We start from the raw sequence: 20,125 nt of genomic DNA on the forward strand, positions 1-20,125 counted from the left end.
TATAAGTATTTCAGCAGATCAATAATATACATTGTCATTAATAAAAATCAACAAGAAATGTAAAAATAACGAGACTTTATTAACAAGAAAATTGGAACAGAAAAGATTAAAAGTATATTAAAATGTATGTTTTTTTACTGTGCAATATGTTATCTATTTTTTAATTTGTATAATTATTTAATTAATTGTGAAGAGATGTTCAAATGTGTGTGTGTGTGTGTGTGTGTGTGTGTGTGGGGGGGGGGGGGTTGAACTCTATTTTGCGAAAATTAGGAACAGAAGAAATCAAAGGTATTTTAAAAAAAGACAAATTTTATTTACTATGCAACATGTTACTTATTTTGTAATTTATATAATTATCTCAATAATCTGCGGATTCGTCCAAATGAGATATTTCTCCGCTCGATCTTTGTGAGGAGAAATATATATAATGGATAATATATCTTACAGAAGGGGCTATATCTTGCAGTACATTTTTCAACCTCAGGTAAAAATTATTTCTTTCCCCATTGCATAAACTCTCTCCGCAAAATCCTGTTCCTCGCGGCAAAAAGTCTTCGTCAGTCGTTCTATCCAAGTCCGCCCTTTCGACCTGGTTATCTATCAGCGTTGAAGGATTCGAGAAAAGTTCACGCGCAGCAGAAAATACCAAGACCGAAGGGATATGCGTCCCGAGGGATCGACCTGGGATACTGTCTTCCCCTGTACACTAGATACATCGAATCAGCTTGGCTCTTGTTATCGTTCACCATTTGATCTCTTTACCATTTTCCATCGACCTCTTTTGTTCGTCAACCATCTTGAAGATGACATTCTTTTCAGATATCACTCTTGAATATGATAAAGATCGTACTAGAAAAGAAAAATGGGTATAGTCAAAGAAAAAGTTTTTGTTTCTCGGGATATAATCACTCAACACGGAGACTCGCGCAGAATTGATCGGTCGTGATAAAGAGTTAAGAGCATTGCTTTCATCTGTCTTCTATACTGAATAACATTGGAAATGGGAAAAGATAGAAACTTTGAATCATAAAAGGATGATTGTGTAGCAACTTTTTAAATCTGCTTATAAAAATTTGTTACAATATCTCAGCTTTTCTTCTCAATCAGCAAGTTTTCGCGAATACATTAATATTGAGATATTTGCTGCGCGAATCAATGATATTTCTATGAACATTGTGATTATAAATTTGTGTAATATACAATAATATTTTGCATAATATTATATACAAGGTGTTTGGAAAATAATATATCTTTCGCATAAGGACAGAATGAATTAAACTGAGAAGAAAAGTTCTCTACCATTTTATAATTTTCGCAATAGTTAACAAGATATTAATTGCTAAAAATTGCTGAAAATTGATCTTCAATAATTTTTTACTCGAATACTATCAACTTTACAAAAAAAAACTGCAAGAAACAAAAATTGTTTATTTTTTTCTCATAAAGCTCTAGAATTTTTTAAGAATTTTTTAAGAATTTTTTAATACCATATTTTCTCATGTTGGTAAAAATGAAAAAATGCAGTACTAAAAAGTTGATAAAGATTTTGAAAAAATTCATAGAGTTCTATGAGAAGAAAATAAACAATTTTTGTCTTTTGCAGTTTTTCTGTAAAGTTATTTGAGTAAAAAATTATTGAAGACCAATTTTCGGCAATTTTTAGCAATTAATATCTTGTTAACTATTGCGAAAATTGCAAAAGGTAGAGGACTTTTCATAGTTTAGTCCATTCTGCCTCCATGCGAACAATTTATCATTATTTTCCAAACACCCTGTACATTATATTGTAAAAAATTTATTATTTTATATTATTACGTGATTTTAATGAAATGCATGCATTATCAAATAGATATAACATGTGCTTTCTGTTTTGCTGCATGAGATATTAACATATAATTTTAAATTAAATTATGATCAATTATGATTCCGTCCAGACGCAGTAAACAACGCTAAATGATAATTGTATGCCTCTATTGAAGTTTCTTGTGACAGTAATGTATCTCGTTAAAGTTGCACTAATAGCATTTCTCTGAGACTCTATACAACAGAAGGACAAAGATGCGTTTCCTACTGACAAAGGAATCGCTTGAGTGACTTTCTCAAGTATGGTTCGCCATGAACCAGCACAATGCAATTTAATCTCAGTTATTATTATTAATCAAAATTGAATACCAGCTCTCAGTCTATAATATTAAATTTATAGAGAGCGATATATACTTTAATCATACAATATTATTAATATATTTAATTTTTTAGAAAATCTGTAATATTAATTTCTGTACATATAATATAAAATTACAGATATAGCAATATATATATAATATATATATATATATATATATTCTGTTAAAATGATTTTTCGTACTCTTTCAATGATATAATTAACATTTATAATTAACTTTTATAATTAACATTGAGTCAGTTGATTCAATTAATAAATAATTTATACTTGACTGTAAGATTACTTAATTAGTTCATATCGACAATGAGATTACTTCAAGAATTTATTATGTTCGCTTCTTTAGATTCTACGATATTGAATAAAATAATTTAACGGATTCCAGTTGCATTATGTAGCATCCTGCTGGATTTTACGGGGACTTCCATTTCTCTCCTTAAATCCTTCGTAAGTTGAGATACATTAAGCGAAGAGCTTAAGCTGCTTCGACCGTGCTCATAGACGAAACTCGTTGCATTCGCCAAAAGTATATCTTACATTTTCGGCGAAAGTTCACAATGTGTAGCAACTTGCGAGCGGCGATCTGTGCATTGAAAATGCTTTTAAAACCGCGCTGCTTCGTCCCGGTTTCGCTGATCGTAACTAGTTTGAATGAGATTTTCAGCAAACTCAATGAAAAGTCTTTCCAACGAAAATACGAGTAAGCAAGCATTGAGCATAGCTAGATAATGGCTAAAAAAAGCGCAGAAGCAAGTCGGCGTAATTACGGTTTTTCCGACGCACGGATGGAACGGTACTTGCGCAAGAATTGCGAAGTTTCGCAAAAGTGGAAAATTGTTCACGTCTAAAATGGGAATTGAGATATCTTCGCGTTTGAAATTCTCCAACTTTTCAAGTTGAATTCAATTATTCGTGCTCCCAATTATTTTCTTCCAGTGAAACGATTCAGGCACCTACAATAAAGAAGCACGTTTATTTCGTGAATATGTTCGTTTTAGCAGCAATTTTTAATGATCCGTTTGTAATTAAGAAAATCGCTCTCTAAATCATCATCATTTGAGTCTACGTTTGGGCTTTTAGTGTACATCCCTTTATTTTACGCATGAAAAGCAGTTTTCCCTTGGAAAACATCGCACGTAGTACCATATTTATGATGTGCCTGCAATTTATTTCTAACTATAAGGAATGAGGACAGATTGTGTACTACATTTTTTCTTCAAATATAAAAGTTTGATTGTTACGAGAACAGTTTGAAATAAAAGGTGCGAGCGAATATTCGATGCACAGCCGTGCAATTTTAATAATACGTTTATATTAAAGTTTCAAAGTATATCTCGAACTTAAAACAAAAAGACTAACAAGCGTGGTGAAGAAATGCAGTAAAATTTCTGCTTTACATATTTGCAAAGATGCATCGAGATTATTAAAATATAAAATAAAAAATGAGATATCATACAATCTCTTCTAATAATGTAATTTAATAACTTCTGCTTTTAAGAAGATATCATTACGAGATTTTAGCCTTATATATTTTTATTGTAAAAAGTAAACGAAAAATAATATTCATGGACAGATTGAATGTTTAATGTAACAACTATAATAACATCTCTTCCATCTCTGAGATATGTTTTTTATTGTAATAATATTTCTAGTACCTATGCTGTGTTGTTAAAAAAGTCTTTTGCCTGAGAATGAGGTCGTTCTAAAACGAATAGAATCCAAAGAAAGAAAATTGTTGAAAGTGTTATTTTGTTAGGTACATAGTATTCTTTGATTCTATAACAAGCAATATTTTTAACAAGTTTTATTGAGCACTATAATTTATGTAATACAAAGTTATATATATTTTTCACAATTAAACACGCATTTTAAACGCATTTTTTAAGAGATTTGATTGAGATTCTAAATTATTATTGAAATTGCTTAAAGTTCATAAAATAAGTAAAAAAAAACTTACATGTGAAATAACTTTGATGTATGCATAATGTATTTTTTACATGCGTAAACTTGTATAATAAAAAACATAATTCTATTATAATGTATTATATTATTAATGCTATATTATTAATGTTGTATGAGATTGATATATTGAACATATAATGCGCAATATAATGCCACAAGTGTAATGTCTTTATTAATCATTATTAATAAAATATATAACCATAGGACATGGACATGCTGCAGCTGTTCGCATCTCCGGCAGGTCGAGCGTTACTCACGAGCGACAATCGGCCGAGGGGATCAACGTCAACTTCCTCCTTGTCTCGAGAGTCCTCGTCAAGGTTGAAGAATAGCAGGAGACCATCGGGCACCGGCACAGTCAGTGCACCCACGTCACCGCCAAGACGGCGGAAGTCGAGCGCCGAACTTTACAAGGAAGCTGTCGAGATCCTTGGCCTCACTTGCTCACTGACCGATAGTTGCCGGTGCATCGATTGCCAGGTAATTTATTATTTATTAATGCTCAATATGACAACATGTACTATTATTATGTTTTACTATTTTTTATAATCTTTTATGATGTAACGGCATCATAATATACGGTATATCAAACTTGATATATTAATTATTCAAAACATTATTACTTTAAATAAAATTTGTTAATAAATTTATAATTTTTGCAATTTATGCCTTAAAAGCTCTGATTCAATTAAAGATTATTTGAATAAATGAAGATACGAAGATCAATCGATACAATTTCATAATTTTTATATTCAACAAAATATTACGTAGCAAAAATTTGTGACGACAGTTATTTTACTTTGAAAAGATTTTTTTACAAGATATCTGTCGTACAGCTTGTCGCATTTACTTAAGTGCTACATGCCAGCCATAATGCAAATTGACAATATAGAATTTTATTGGAAATATCGATATAATCGATTAAGAAATATCGGATTTAATTAATATTCACAGTCTATTCTTTTTTCTTGTAAGGCAATTACATCGTATGTGGTTGCCACAAACAAAATAATGTCAACTGTATTCACACAAATGAAGTTGATATTGGCTAGTTTGTGTACTAATTGGATAATTCTGTTACGGATTACTCGTCGCGGAACGAACTTTTTTTACTACTCCGTTTTGGCTTGCACTTCTAGATTCGTTAGCTACGGTCGGAAAATTCTGATTTAATTTCGTCAGATTGTAAGACTGTTAATGTAAAAGCTATAAACTTTGTTAGTTATAAAATTTTTGTTAACAATATATGTATAAATAAATTTGTACTCTAAAAGTAAAAAATCATTAATCTTTCCAAATTAATATATACAGGCTAAAATATGTTAATAATACAAATATATCTCGTGAAATATATACGAGCATATATATATATATATGCATATTTGATATGCTTATGTGTGTAAAGAATTAAATAATTTTATAATAAAAAAGAAAATATATTAATTTATTAATAATACATTATTAATAACACTGGTATTTGGATTGATCACTTGAATTAAATTCGAATACTTTACTATCGCACTATTGCAATTTAATGATACTCGCTGTTTTTTTTTTGCAGAGCAACTACTTTGATTGCGACGACGATTGCGCTGACGCCGGTACAGAACTAGCTGCAGGCACTCCTATTCTATTGGACCATGCTCTATCGCATCATCTGACTGTGTGTTCCATACAGTAGCAAACGACCGGTAGACGAAGATTTCGAAAAAATCGGCCCGTTGTTAGCCCGCTCTGCCATACGTTCCAGAAGATGATGACGTCGACTTGTCAATATCTTCCGAAAATTGCACAACATTTGCGTTAAAAGCAAAAATTAGCGAGACTGAAACCAGCGCGGCAACGATAATACAATAGAGATCGAATACCGGATAACAGGAAAATTGAGTCGTTGTTTTGCATTCCGCGAGTCTCCATCGAGTTCATGCAAATATTATACGTATTTTCTCTTGCCAAGTAATTTATCTGACTCTTGTACGATTATTTGCTCAACCGTGTTCATCGAATAAATGCGTCAGGCTTCATACATGATATATAAATTATTATCCAGATATTATCCGAACACATTTGTCTCATGATAATACAGTATAAATATCGATAAATTTATAATATCATAGTAAGTTTTTGTAAATTATTTGTTCTGTATTACAGTAGTGGCGCAACGACTCGCACGTTTGTATTGTCAAAAATTGCGTTCAGAAACGATGAAGTACGGCTCAAAAATCGGACGAATTTAAATTATGCCAAAATAGCGCCAAAAAGTTTATAATAGGATATCCTAATTAATAATTAGCCTGCGCATCGCATTCATACCCCGTTCGGTCATCCATCACCGATATTATCTAATCGAATCGCCGATAAGCGCATATATGAAGCGTGTATATGAAGTCTATATACATACATATATGTTTTGTGTGTGTGTGTATATAGATACATACATATTATTTATTACATGTTTTATTATTAATATTTACCTAAGTCTAGCGAAATTGTTGAACAGTAAATGCGCGCAGCTGAATAAAAGGACAGTCCAGGCGATGGAAATAATTTCGCACGACGTTATGTATAGACTTTATATGTATGTCACGCAGTTGATTATGTGTTCGATTAAGTTTTCTAAAATGAACCCCCTCCTAATGAGAACTCTACGTTGAGTTGAGGAGACGCGAGTAATAATATGGCGAATAGGTTTTCTCAACCAAAACGTGCATGGCGCTGAAACGAGTGCCATTACAAAGCAAAGTCTAGGCGAATTTTCTATTTATTATACATATAAATGAGATTTCTGTGAAATTAACAAAAAGGTTGAGGAGACCTCTCGCAATGTGTAATTGTAAGCGATGTAACGATAAACGAAGTTAGGCCTGAATTACATTGCGCACTTCGAACTAGGTGATGCTAGATTAAGATATGAACAGAAGAAAGCATCGTACTTATATGAAGGATTAAAAAAAGCTTAGCGATATACTAATCGGGATTTCAAAGAGGGTCAAGTGCCAAATAATTTATTGCTAAGCTTACCAGATAAATAATCGAATTGTTAAGGAAACTTTCGCGTGTATGTTAATTAAAACGTTGCTTTATATATTCGGGCTCTCCAAATAAAATTTTATACCGAGCTGAGACAAAATATTAAACTTTAGATTTAATCTATAGGAATCTGATATATTCTGCTCGCGAAACTTTTTCTCTGTAAATTAAAATTTTCATTGCCATTTGTTAAAACATAACAACGTTTTTTTAAATCAATGTTATAATTAATTTAAATTCTATTTCTTCTATAATTTAAATTACAATTATTTAATGTACAATTATTTAAATTATACAATGTCATAATTGAGCATTCTATAATTTCCACAGTTATTAAAAAGTGAATACAATTTTAAGATATCCATAAATAAAAGGGATATATACAGAATCTCATCCAGAATACTTTAATAATCGATGAAGAAACAATCGAAATTATAACTTATCACAATTAATTTATTAAAGCTATTTCAAATCCAACAGTCGAATGTTCCATTAACAATTGCAATTGAATTTAATTATTCCTTATGTATTCTCTTTTAATACATCTTCATTATTTAAACTTGAAAGTGATATTTTCGAAGAGACTGCAAGTATTATAAATTCTGGACAAGAGATATAAATCCAGCCTTTTCTCATCCAGAATTATGAACATACGAATTCTCGTGTTTCTCTCGTAAAAGCACGGAGATGTAGAAAATTTGTCGTCAGACGATACGGCATTTTCGTTTTCTGTACAATTTTATAATTTTGTAATTTTGTAATTTTTCATAATTTTTAATTGTTCACAGTTTTTAAATTTTTATATTGCAATATTATTACTTTTTACAACGAGTTATTTTATTGATATTATATAGATACAACAGACAATTATGACCTGTAGTTAGTCCTGACATCAAGTTTCTTCTTGTTGAATAGATTTGCGCTCTTCTTGATCTTGAAACAATCGTCGCTCATCGCGAATGATTTATTATAAAATTGTGCTAATAGAATCTTTATATGGAAATGATAATAATGTCTTTTTACCCATAAAACATTATAGTTGCGAAATTGTTATCGAAAAGATATGTGTCTCTGATGAATAATCTTTCTATTTGAAAAATGCTTTAAAGACAAGTAATAATTTTTAAATATCATTTAGAAGTAAATTGTTATACATCAAAAATATGCAAGGAAGAATATGTAAAATTTCACGATTCTCATTAGCAAAAAATAATCAGAAATTATATTTTATTTTAATGGCGTAATCAGGTTTATTTTTATCACGCTTAAAAAATTTAAATTGAATGATTTTGATTATACTTAAGTGATATGTTATTCCCTATGAATATATATTCGTGAACTAATAACAATCGATCAATGATAATGAATATCAGATGATTTATCAATGTATCTTTTTTTCACCAAAATGACGATTATATGTCTTTGTTAAGAAGATGTGCTATAGCAAAGTGTTGGTATGATTGAAATATTATCGATTAACGTTATTAATGTAGATAGAAACAAAAGCGATCTTTAATTAAGTAGACGAGAAGTGGGAGAGAGCCGCGAAATTGAGGATTAGTATTTGCGATTAATATATCGAAGCATTCTAAGAAATCTGAATATTTCTCTTTAATTTCACAGGCAAATGTCGTGAACAAAAATTTTACGTTTGCATATGTTTAGTAATATCGTATTAAATATATTTAGTACGATTATTATAACTAAATATTATAGTATTATTAGCATAGTTTATTACAATTACATAGTTAAAATCTGTAAAATTAATATTTTATATTTCGGGCTTTCTTCCGCATATATTTGTAGCCAATCCAATTTTAAAATGCACGTTCGTTGCGTCGGATTGGCTCCTTCTCATCGACGAAAGTAACAGCGCAATTAATAATCTTTCCAGATATATTCGAGAGTTACGAGAAATGTCGCGAGGATATGTAATGCGAAATCTCTGGCTTCTAACCATTTTATAGTAATATAAATTGCGAGGGAAATTCCGAGCAGAAGATCCTCGCGAGCCGTTGCGGCATACTCTTGAGTAAGAAAACATTAAAGTATGATACAGTATACTTGACTCTCGTTTTAATCGCATTCATTTTTAATAGCCCTTTACCTTCCTTGTATCTTGCAATAAAGATAGATTTATGGATCGAGAATAAAATAGAGAACGTTAAACCAAACAATTACCAGTGTGCTTAGAAATATTATAGCATATTTAATATCTATAATTTAACAATTTTTTTTCTTTAAAAATGCTCTTGCATTAATTTAATTGCTAAAGAATTTTTCATGAGATGCTTTTCTATGAATTATGAACAGAGAATATTTTAAATTACCTATAATTTATATTGTGGATTAATTTTTTAGAATTATTTGTACAAAAATTATAATTTATTTGAGTTTTGTATAGGCAAATTTTTATGAGAATACATAAAAATTATACATTTATGGCAAGGATGAAAATTAAAAGATAATATTGTAACTGCAATCTTTATGTTTTTAGTAATAAAACAAATAAGTATTTTGTAAAGAAATAGACACATTAATAGTCATTAATAGTGAGAACATGAAGTTCAGAAAATGAGAAAATTGAAAAAATCTTATTAGTAATCAGATCTTACAGAATAAAGATGGAGAACATAATTTTCTTAACAAAGTTATGTATGTTAGGATACTACATATTTCTTTTTTAAGTATTTAAATTCTATTTTTAATATTTAAATAATTTAATTGTTCTAGAAATATATATTTTTCTGAAATACATAATGTTTCTATATTTTTTAATAATAAATTATTTTGTAAAGTTTATATTTAAATATAAAAGTTAATATGCATGTTTTAATACAAAACACAAATCAATCGGATATAAAATGGATCAAAGAAAATCAGAGATATCCATTAAATTTTAATTTTATGCTTTTTAATATGACAGTTGCTTATGTAAATTCTTTCGTAAATAATAATAATAATAATTATAACGCATATTTCCATTTTATTAGTTGATGGTAATCACCATTTAATTAATAATACATGTAGAAACCATTTTATCCATCTGCTGTTAATACAGTCTGTTCTCTTATCATCTATGATAAGGTAGATATATCTCTTCACTATATTATAAATTATATTAAATTATAAATAAAAATGAATAAACAAACAAATAAAAATTAATTTACAATTATTGACTTATTAATACAAAATAAAAAAATCTTAATAAAATTAAAACTTTTATTTTGCAAATATCTCAATTTTAAAGTTATTATCGATAAAAAAGAAAAAAGCCAGTTATAAATGTTTTATTCTGAAATGAGAATTAATGTTAATATTATTGATAATATGACTGATAATAGGATAGTATTATATATCTAAAAATTTAATAACTGCTGTTTAAATAAGGCTCAATATAATCTGATAACTCAAGATTTAACAATCAAGTTATTAATTTATTTTATCATTGCAATAGTTACAAAGTAATTTAGAAATAAATTTTACTGTCTCATAATTTCAACATAAACAATTAAGCTTTTAAGCTAATTGTTATCTATAATATGTTTATTTTATTGCGCATAAAACAGATTTTCCAAAACTATAGTAAATTTTTATATTTTTATACTAACATATCAGCTATTTTCTGAGAAACTGGTTATCGAAAGACATCCGTCTCCATTCGATATTTCATCGCATATACTTGAAAATGCCATAGTGGACCACAGTGCCATTTTCGTGGTCGCTACACGCCTGCATCTATGCGGGATCATAGCAGATAGCACTTTGGTGAAGTCGAGGATCCACCCCCGCGTCTTCGGGGATGGGAGTAAAGCAGTCGGGATGTAAATTCGATTGGAAGCACCGGCTATACGGGATACTCTTATTTCCGAAGATCCGAGGGGGTGGGCGTGAGCGACAAGGTAGGGAGGGTCTGGTGTCCTCCAACTCATCCTCTCCGTTCTCCTCAGTGGAAGGATGCCTCTGGGAGCATCGCTTATATCGAGTTAGAGCCGTTTGAATACAGACACACTCCTCCTTGGTTGGAAGGGGCCCGGCAGGCTGCCGGAGATATCGGAGGATCAAAAGTTGATACCCGATCTTCCTCGCGCGACTCTAGCTATCCTTATATGATTACCCAAGGACCTCCTACCGCCGTTTCCTCTCCCGGCGAAAGGGTATCGGCGCAGTCCTATCTCGCGAACCCTCCTCCCTTGCCGCCATCTTAAGACCGATGCACTAGTCCCGCACGACGCGTAGAATACTTAAGGATCCGTGTCTTCCATGGTCCCTACCACCCCATCCACGACAACCTCCATCTTTTCGAACTAGGCGGTTGGAATGACGTGTAGTACGCATAAAGTATTCCTAGGAGACGATCCGTTTGGAAACTGAGTTACGGCTGCTACGTGGTCCAGGCGGCGATACGGTCCGCGACATCGACGAGGTCGAAACACGAAATTATGCACAGTACCACGAAGTAGAAGGAGGGATGATTATATTTCCATTTGCACCGTCGATGAGATGTTACGCGTGGGAGCGATAAATGTGAATAGCTGGAAAAAATTACATCCAAGGATGAGAAATATCAAATAGTTGTTTACATGATTGAACTTACCAGGAATCTATATTGAATAAGATCTTTAAGAATAATTATAATTAATGGTATTAATGGTAAATCGGCAGAGATTAAAATGCAATATAAAATAGAAAATTGTTATATCGTACCTATATAATAATTATATCATATAATAATTACTAACAACAGCTTATTAAATAGAAACAATCATATAAGTAACCAAATATCGTTGAGAAAATAATTTTATTTCTCTGAGGAGAATTTATTTTTTGTGTCTTAGAGTTAAAAGTAAAAATACTTAAATGAGCAGCCTTTTTTGAAAAATTAAATACAGTTAAATTACAATTTTTTTTTATTTTAAAATTATTATAATATTTTTATCAATTTTTTTATGCATTGAATGATTATATTATGATAACTTGTTTTATAATATTTACGTCAGTGTAACACTGTCGTCGCATAAATCGTACGAAGAAGCGAAAGCTAAGGTACTGAGAAAAGGTGGGGAGAATTCGTTGATCCTTCTCATCAATGATGCAACCGAAAGAAATACACGATGCCACGGTTGCTTCAGCGTAGTACGATGCATGTCCTTGGGGGTCGATTTTACTGAGGACGACATAGCATCGACGAATAATCACTTTTCCGAAGTATTCTCTGGCTAGCATTCCCGTGGATAGCCACCCGCGACCGTGAATGATCATTTATTCAGGATGGGTAATGAATCGGACGCCCATGGGATCGTCGTCATCACCTTCGTGCGGATCGCCAAGCCTATTCGTGAGTTCTTGTTGATTTCCGAAGTCTTACTAGAAGACTTTATAGTCGATTGGAAATAGCAATGTCGCGTTAAATGCAAGCTATTTCTGCTCGTTTTTCTTGTTTTTCGATTAAAATTTATTTTTTCTGAACAAAATCGTCTTTCGTAAATTTTCTAATTTCCATCTAAATCGATTTAATTGATTTTAATTTTAATATTAATTTGATCTTAATAGAATCTAACTTTAATTACATACAAATCTTTAATCACAAATGTTTTATTTGAATAATAAAGTACAAATAATTTTTATGAAACAAATATAACAATTTTTTTTTCTTTCGTATTTCTTTTTAATATCAAAATATTATGAGAAAAAGTCTTTATGAATCCTATAAGAAAATTTCACAAAAACGTTATACGGACCTATGCAAGTCAGAATTCAATCGATCTCTGACTGTATTAAGTCCAGCCGGAGACGCTTGATTGATCGCTGGAACGCGCGACGTGCCCTTTTCTTCCTCGCAGGCGTAAGCGATCATTTGTTTTCCTCTTTCTATTTTCCATGTCGAGCTATTTGTTTAAAGTCGTGCGGTACACGGAAGAAAGAGAGAGTCGCCTCGTTATTAGAGAAGCCTATTGATAAATGGCTACATCCGTGACAGCCTGTCGCCTGATCGACTGAAAATGTCGGACTATTTTACAAAAACAAAAAAAATTAAAAAATAAAAAGAAAAAAAGGGGGATTGTTATTTAGCAGCATACAGTTAACTTTGAAATATATTCGAAAATGTCTAATAATTTCTACAAAACCACAAGCGATCCGGCCGGATACTACGTCAAATGAATTGACGAGGGAGCGTGCACGCGCGAATTAGTTACTACCTGACCTGTATGTAGCTTTAACTGTAAGTAATCGTGAGCGAAATTGCGCTTGTTCCTGTACGTTTCCGTCAACGGAAGGAACATATCTCCGTCACGATCCGCGCGTGGAACGAATTAGCTCGCGGCACGCAACTCACGAAAATTACATGAACCATGAACGCGAGTTCTCTAATCTCCTTCTCAAAAATTCCATTAGCCGCGCTGTGTCCGACGATAATTGGACATCGATGTTTTTTAATCCGGTTGACCCGTGCAAATGCAACTGACATGCAAATCCAGCAGCATCCAAAACGCATTTGCGCGAAATGAGATTTCGCTATCCGGTCACGTGTTAGCTTGGAAACTGACGCGCAGAAGAATAAAGAACGAGAAAAAAATAACGCAACATCGCAAAAATTTGCGTATAATAAATTTTGCGAATAGTAAAAAATGTAGTAGTAGTATTTTTAAATAAAAAGATATTTGCTTTAAGAGAATGTATTATTTATAAATGCGTAGATATTATTTGTCTGATATGTGCGATAATGATGAGAAAAAATATGCAAACTGACGCAATTGCATTTATTATTTTTAAAGTAGTTTAAAAGAATTGTTTAACTAAATTAATTATAATAGCGCAAGTCAACAAAGCATTCAGCGTAAATTGATTTAATATTAATTTATAAGTGTAAAAGAGAGACAGATTTAATTAAATAAATATGACGTGTAATTTAAATAAAATCGTTTAATATCGGTCTTCAATTTTGGTTTAACTTTTTAATAAAATTAAAAAATAATTATAAACGATGTATCGATAAAATTTATTTACTAGTTAATTATCATTTCAACATCGTCTTGCATATAATACTTTCTATAGTATAAAATATTTTGTAATGTTATTTTTGTTAATCGTAAGTAATAATATGGCATCCAACTTTTAATCACGATATTTTTAATCGATAGCTGACTACAATATACGTCTTCAAGTCTCAGTGAAACCATCAAGATCAACCCTAAAAAATTGTCGCGCAATCATATTTCCCTTCGTCTTCTAACGGACAACATCCGTATGTCGGATCCTGGTGCCACTACATCACTCAGAGTTGTCACGGGCTGGGACAGGTTACGACGTATCGTCCTCGTACAGTTTCCACCAATTTGGCGACACGCTCGCGGGTTCGCGGATCCGGACCGAGTTATTGTGGGGGCAACATGCAGGACGGGGGTTGTAAATAATATGGAAAACCGCGGCATATGGGGGATGCGGCCTTCTTCCACCTTGCGACACTCCACCGAAGGTGTACGTGTACAAGATACACGGAGGAAAGGAATACGAAAAAGGAAAAACGGAGTTGCAATGGAGAGAGAGGGGATTGAAAACGACAGAAGGGGGAGAACGACGATGCGAGATAGCGGCATCTCTGACTGGTGGTATACACTGGCGGTGACCCGAGTCGCCATATTTCAAACTGGGGCGTCCTCGGAGGAGCCGTGAATACCTTAATAGTCATAAGGTGTATTCGCATACACGACGAGTATATGGAGTTGTCCTCTAAAACGTATTTGAACGTTCCACAGTCGGTAGCTGCACGAGATGATATAGTTCTGGATGGCTGTTCTCCGCGAGGATACGACGAGGAGGAGCGTAGGCGATACGGGAACCGAATACAGTCACTATGCGTTAAAGTGGCGTCGCAAAAATTGTGATAGCCGGGAATATTCGCGATTGGTACTCGCGACGGGGCGGTACCAATAACACGAGATATTACGGTCGCATGGTACTTCGCAAAATTGTTCGGACAATTTTCAACACCGCGCGTAGATCGTTACGGACGATTTTGTCACTGCGATCCAACTTATTGACTTTTTATTTATCTTTACGTCGTATTGGTAGGAAGGGGTTAATGTTTCAAGATTCAGAAATAATTTTTAGACATCAAGCGTGATGTAAACTAATAAATCTTTGTAGAATATAAATAAATGTTTAAAAATTCATTACACTGAGAAAAAATATCCTAAATTTCAATAAATATTTATTAAATATAAAAATATATACAGAAAATATTAATTTAATTTAATAATCACTTCTTTTTATTAAGTGAATATTTATTTATTGTAAGTAAATATTTAGTTGGCAGTATTCAAATAAATATTTATTTAAATTTAGGGTATTTTTTCTCAATGTACTTACATTACATTAGCATTAAAGCTTATAGCATTAAAACTGCTGCTTTACAAGTGCTTGATCCACATGATGATGTCTCACGTACGTCTTCGCGCGGCTTGATGCTATTTAATAATGGACGGCTCTCTATTACTCAATGGCTATTAGGAAGTACGCGGGAGGGATGGTTTTCGGTTCCACTCGGTTCACGGTGCAATCGGTTAATCACCGCTCTCTCATCCCCAATTCGTACAGCCTGAGACAAGGTTTAAGCGCCGACGTAGCCGCGCGCCCTTCGGCCCACCCACTGGTCCCCATATCAATTAATCTTACCCAGAATGCAATAACTGTCCAATCTGCTCCCGTGGCTGCGTCATGGTGTCGTGCAGTCTGTGCTGTAATGTCCCTCCACTATCTCTGTCTCGCTCTCTATTTATCTTTCTCCTTGCCTATCTCTCTCGTTCATAAATTTTTCGATGTTCTCTGTCTTTCTTCTCTTTTCTCTGTCGGCGCCCTTATCCTTTATCTCCGCGACGACGTCCTGTACGATTGGTGTAGACGATGGTAGCTGTAAACGAGCTTACGGAAAATCTTACGTCCGCCCTAACATCGCACTCGTATACCCCTGCACGAAATAATGAGCGCGCGAATAGGAGGGAGAGTGGGCAAGTTCAGGGAAACTCTCTCCGTCAGAAAACATATTGGGCTGTTAAGGGGTTCTTCAGGGTAGTCTGCTTAATTGGCACGGTCGTTTAACCCTGAATTACAGCGAGTGAAGCTGGGACGATCGTGATCCGGCAGTGCCAGATTCAGCGACCTTGATTAATCGAGCTATTGACGTGAAAAGTGAAAGGTCATACAAATTAAGACGTAAATTATTCCGCAATATGATTATTTTTTTTACTTCTTAATTCTTTTCTACTTCAATGGAATTACGAATCTTTAATGTTGATACACCAATATATTATCAAGAAAATTATTTTTTATCAACTAAGTAAAGTATTTATAATATTTATATTTTGTTTTTAACTTATTACTAATTATTTTTTATGCTAGTTCTGTATCGTGTACAGAATTATGTATTGCAATAAAATAAATAATAAAAAAAAAATCTTTTTTAATATAATGTATTGAAAGGTTAAAGAAGGAAAAGAGATTGCTAGACAGAAGAAGCGTTTACAAATGGTAACAGCGTTTATTATTAATAATAATAATGACAATAATATTAATAGCGAGTCTCTAATTACAATAATTACATAATGATATTAATGGTACAACAATAAAAATTTTGATAGCGAGAAAAAGGGAAGAATATAATAACTTCTTGGTGAGGCCACGGCATGCGAGCCGCCATCAGTCGACTCTGTGCCGCACACATTATGTGTCCTCTCTATTTATAATATTTATAGTTTCGATTTATTCATATGTATATATTTATACGCTTAGACTAGCCGTGATACGATCTACGTGCTATTTACAATTTTTGGTCACAGTTGCAACTTTTAAGGGCTGGTGATGCTGTTTTTTTTTTCAATGACAAGTGCGGGAGATATGCAAAATATAGTACGTTTCCACCGTACTTCGACATGCCATTCGACAATCATGCTAATCGGATGTTATTTACATTTAAAAAATTTAAATATAAAAAAATGTAATAGAAGAAATAATTTTATTTTCAGTTGTAGCAGATTTTGGTGCTTAATAATATTTATATACAAATGTTTGTAAATACATTATTCAGTTTTCTTATAAACTGTTTTTATAAATCATAAAAAAAATGTAATTTAAAAAATTACATATCATATTAAAAATGACATAATTTTAGAAATAAATAGACTTGTAAGTAAAAAAAATCTTGTTTTTAATAAATGTAATGAACATAAAAAAAATGTGTTACATTATATAAAGTTATACTCTTATAAAATGTCCGATTAATTTGACATCGCACTGCGTATCGTGGAAATATCTACGCAATAAGAGAAGTTACAATAACAGGTAATCGATTTGCAGGTAGCTAGACGATTAAAGTAGAAAGTGTTAATCATCATTCGTAACAAAAACAGTCATCAGTCCATTCACTTTCACGCTTACGTATCGTTATATTCATCAATTATTATTTCTCACCGCAAAAGGTTCTTTGTCCAAATAAAAATCGCTGAAGAAAACAAACCCCGACACACTTCACTTTAGGAACGAAACGAATGCAACGCTTTTTCATGGAATGTCTAGTCGCAACGAATCACGAATGCACTTTCTCAATTTATCCTGAGTATATTTCGCAAGGGTCCTTGAAATCGTGGGATATTCACGTTAGATTAATCGACGCACGCGAAACAAATGGTCGAATAAATATCAACTTATTCAGTCTCCTCGCACTAACGTCAAAAGATCAATAAAGATCTCACAATAAAAAAATTACAGTACCCCCTTTCCGGCAAATTTTATTTCATCTCGAGAGTTCACTCTCGAATTGCACTGTTCCGATTAACTTCGCAACTGATGCGATCTGAATTAACAAGAAATGTATCTTTGATATAGTCAGCGATTGATCGATATTAACATTTTGCCTTTTTATTATTTTTTTAAATATTTCAAATTAATTATTATCCGTAATAATATATATAACGCAATTTTTGTGTCTATTATAAATTGGAATTAGCTGTTATAAATTTAGTTTATAAATATATCTCTTAATAAATATATATCTTGATGTTGATATTTTTATATTTTTTCGAGAGATATATTAAAAATAGGAAATAATGCAAAATGCAAAAAGTTAGTATCTTTCAATCAGCAATCCACGATGCAATCCGCAATCGCTTCAATCGCGATTCTATCCACGAGATTAATTTATCGTTCTCTTCTCCGCCATCATCAACGATCGTGGAGATTGTCATTTATAATTTCATTTCTCGCAGTTGCATCCTCAATTCGGTCGGATTGGCTGATACGCAGAAAAGAGTCATTAATTGCGACAATCTCCAATCATCGTTCCGTATCAATCTGGCGCTGGATTATCAACAGCGTCGCGGTCTCACTGTATCATCGGTGGATTTCCACTGGGCAGGGAATTCTGTCCGGGAATCGAACCAATCGGCGGTCGATGCGACGCATTTAGGTCTGCATGCTGGGTCTCGCGATGCCTTCTCAGGTCGACCTTACGCTGGAAAGCTCGACCACAGAGCTCGCAAGCGAATGGCTTGTAACCAGTGTGCTTTCTCGAATGTGTAATCAGGTTGCTGCTCTGCGAGAACGCTTTACCGCATACTTGACATTTATGAGGTTTTTCGCCTGTAACAGAAAAGACATAGAAATTGTTTAGAAGAAACTAGAACTTCTGACTGATTAAGTTCGATTCCGGTCGATCGATAATGTACTTAATTGAAAAATAAAAAAATATTTAATTGTAAATTTTTTAACTCTCATCGAAAGCTTCTCTCTGTAACGTGCGATAATTACAAATATACATAAAATCGGAAGGAATACGTCGGAAAGTTTCAACTATAAAAATTTCTCACAGTATTTTATTCTTTCAATCAAACGCAATAAAATATATCTACTATTTTCTTGCTAGTGAAATCTTCTTTATATATAGATACGGATATAATGTGTTATTCTATCCGAACTATTTATAAAGATAGTCTATCGTTAAGTACAATGAACTTAAAAGGAGAATCGGAAAACTCGAACAGCGCAATCCAGCTTCCCTCTTCCGCCTGTCGCATTCCGGTGAGCATGCACGTTAATCCTAAAGTACTGAAGTGCTGCCAGCTCTATCCTGTTCGGTCAAGACTCTCCTTAAGTCGAGGGAGGAGAAGGGGGAGGTTGGGGAAGAAGGAAGACGGAGGGCATGGAAGGCTAGCCACCTCGCAAGACGGGTGTAGGTGGCATCAACGATGCGGGGCACGCCCGGTTAAGATTTCCTCCCAAGCGAGAATCTCAGCCACCCCGGCGGCGAGAAAAGGCAGAGAGAGAGACGGACTGAGAGAAGAACGAATAGTGGAAAGGGGTGTCTATGTGCTCCGCTGTAGGGGTTCGTTGTCTAAGGGGCGAGGAGAGAACCCCGGCTCGAAGGGTCGCCGCTCGTTTCTCTCATCCTGGCCGCGAGCTCTGATTGGCGGCCGGGGGCGGCTCCAACCCACGTGTTACCATGACTACCGGCGGGATAACCCGGCTGCTGCTGACTGAGGGCGAGAGAGAAAGCGGTTGCCTGCCGAGGGGTGGTGGTGGCACGACGACGATGCGAACTACGCTGCTGGCGGGCAACGGAGGGCCCGTTAATGGACTCCCCCGTACGTCCATACGTCTGGCTGAGCAACCGGTACACACGTACGTACACGCTCGCCCTCTCGGCACGGCTACGGGGCGGAGGGTGGATCCATAAACAACTCGTTAGCCGGGCCTTCAATCTCGCCCCCGCCGATACGACCAGGCCGTCGATCGCCCTCGCGATTATATCCAGCCACGATCTTGATTTCCTATCCGGGGAAAAATATCGGGTACTTCTTTCTCGGGACCGGACGTGATAACCCATATCCATGAAAATACGATATCTTTTCCGAAATTCGAGTCAATGTGAAGTACCACAAACATCGATCTGAGGAGTTT

The 20,125-nt window shown here is 33.7% G+C and overlaps 2 protein-coding genes across 3 annotated transcripts in view; one reads left to right on the top strand and one right to left on the bottom strand.

The window, feature by feature from the left end:
* The window catches only part of LOC105151308 (uncharacterized), a 34,167-nt gene extending 24,930 nt beyond the window's left edge, over positions 1-9,237 (top strand). For both annotated transcript variants that reach the window (XM_087406448.1, XM_087406449.1), the window contains exons 5-6: positions 4,349-4,624; positions 5,706-9,237. In XM_087406448.1, the coding sequence (XP_087262574.1) occupies positions 4,349-4,624; positions 5,706-5,825 (396 nt within the window). In that variant the 3' untranslated portion in view covers positions 5,826-9,237. The remainder of the gene's footprint in view (positions 1-4,348; positions 4,625-5,705) is intronic.
* A 7,455-nt stretch (positions 9,238-16,692) lies between these two features.
* The window catches only part of LOC105151310 (uncharacterized), a 30,602-nt gene continuing 27,169 nt past the window's right edge, over positions 16,693-20,125 (bottom strand). The window contains exon 5 of the mRNA XM_011064959.2: positions 16,693-18,808. Within this exon, the coding sequence (XP_011063261.1) occupies positions 18,552-18,808 (257 nt within the window). The 3' untranslated portion in view covers positions 16,693-18,551. The remainder of the gene's footprint in view (positions 18,809-20,125) is intronic.

This window comes from Acromyrmex echinatior, chromosome 5 (genome assembly GCF_024713525.1).
Source record: "Acromyrmex echinatior isolate Ae372 chromosome 5, ASM2471352v2, whole genome shotgun sequence".
NCBI classification, from domain to species: Eukaryota; Metazoa; Arthropoda; class Insecta; order Hymenoptera; family Formicidae; genus Acromyrmex; species Acromyrmex echinatior.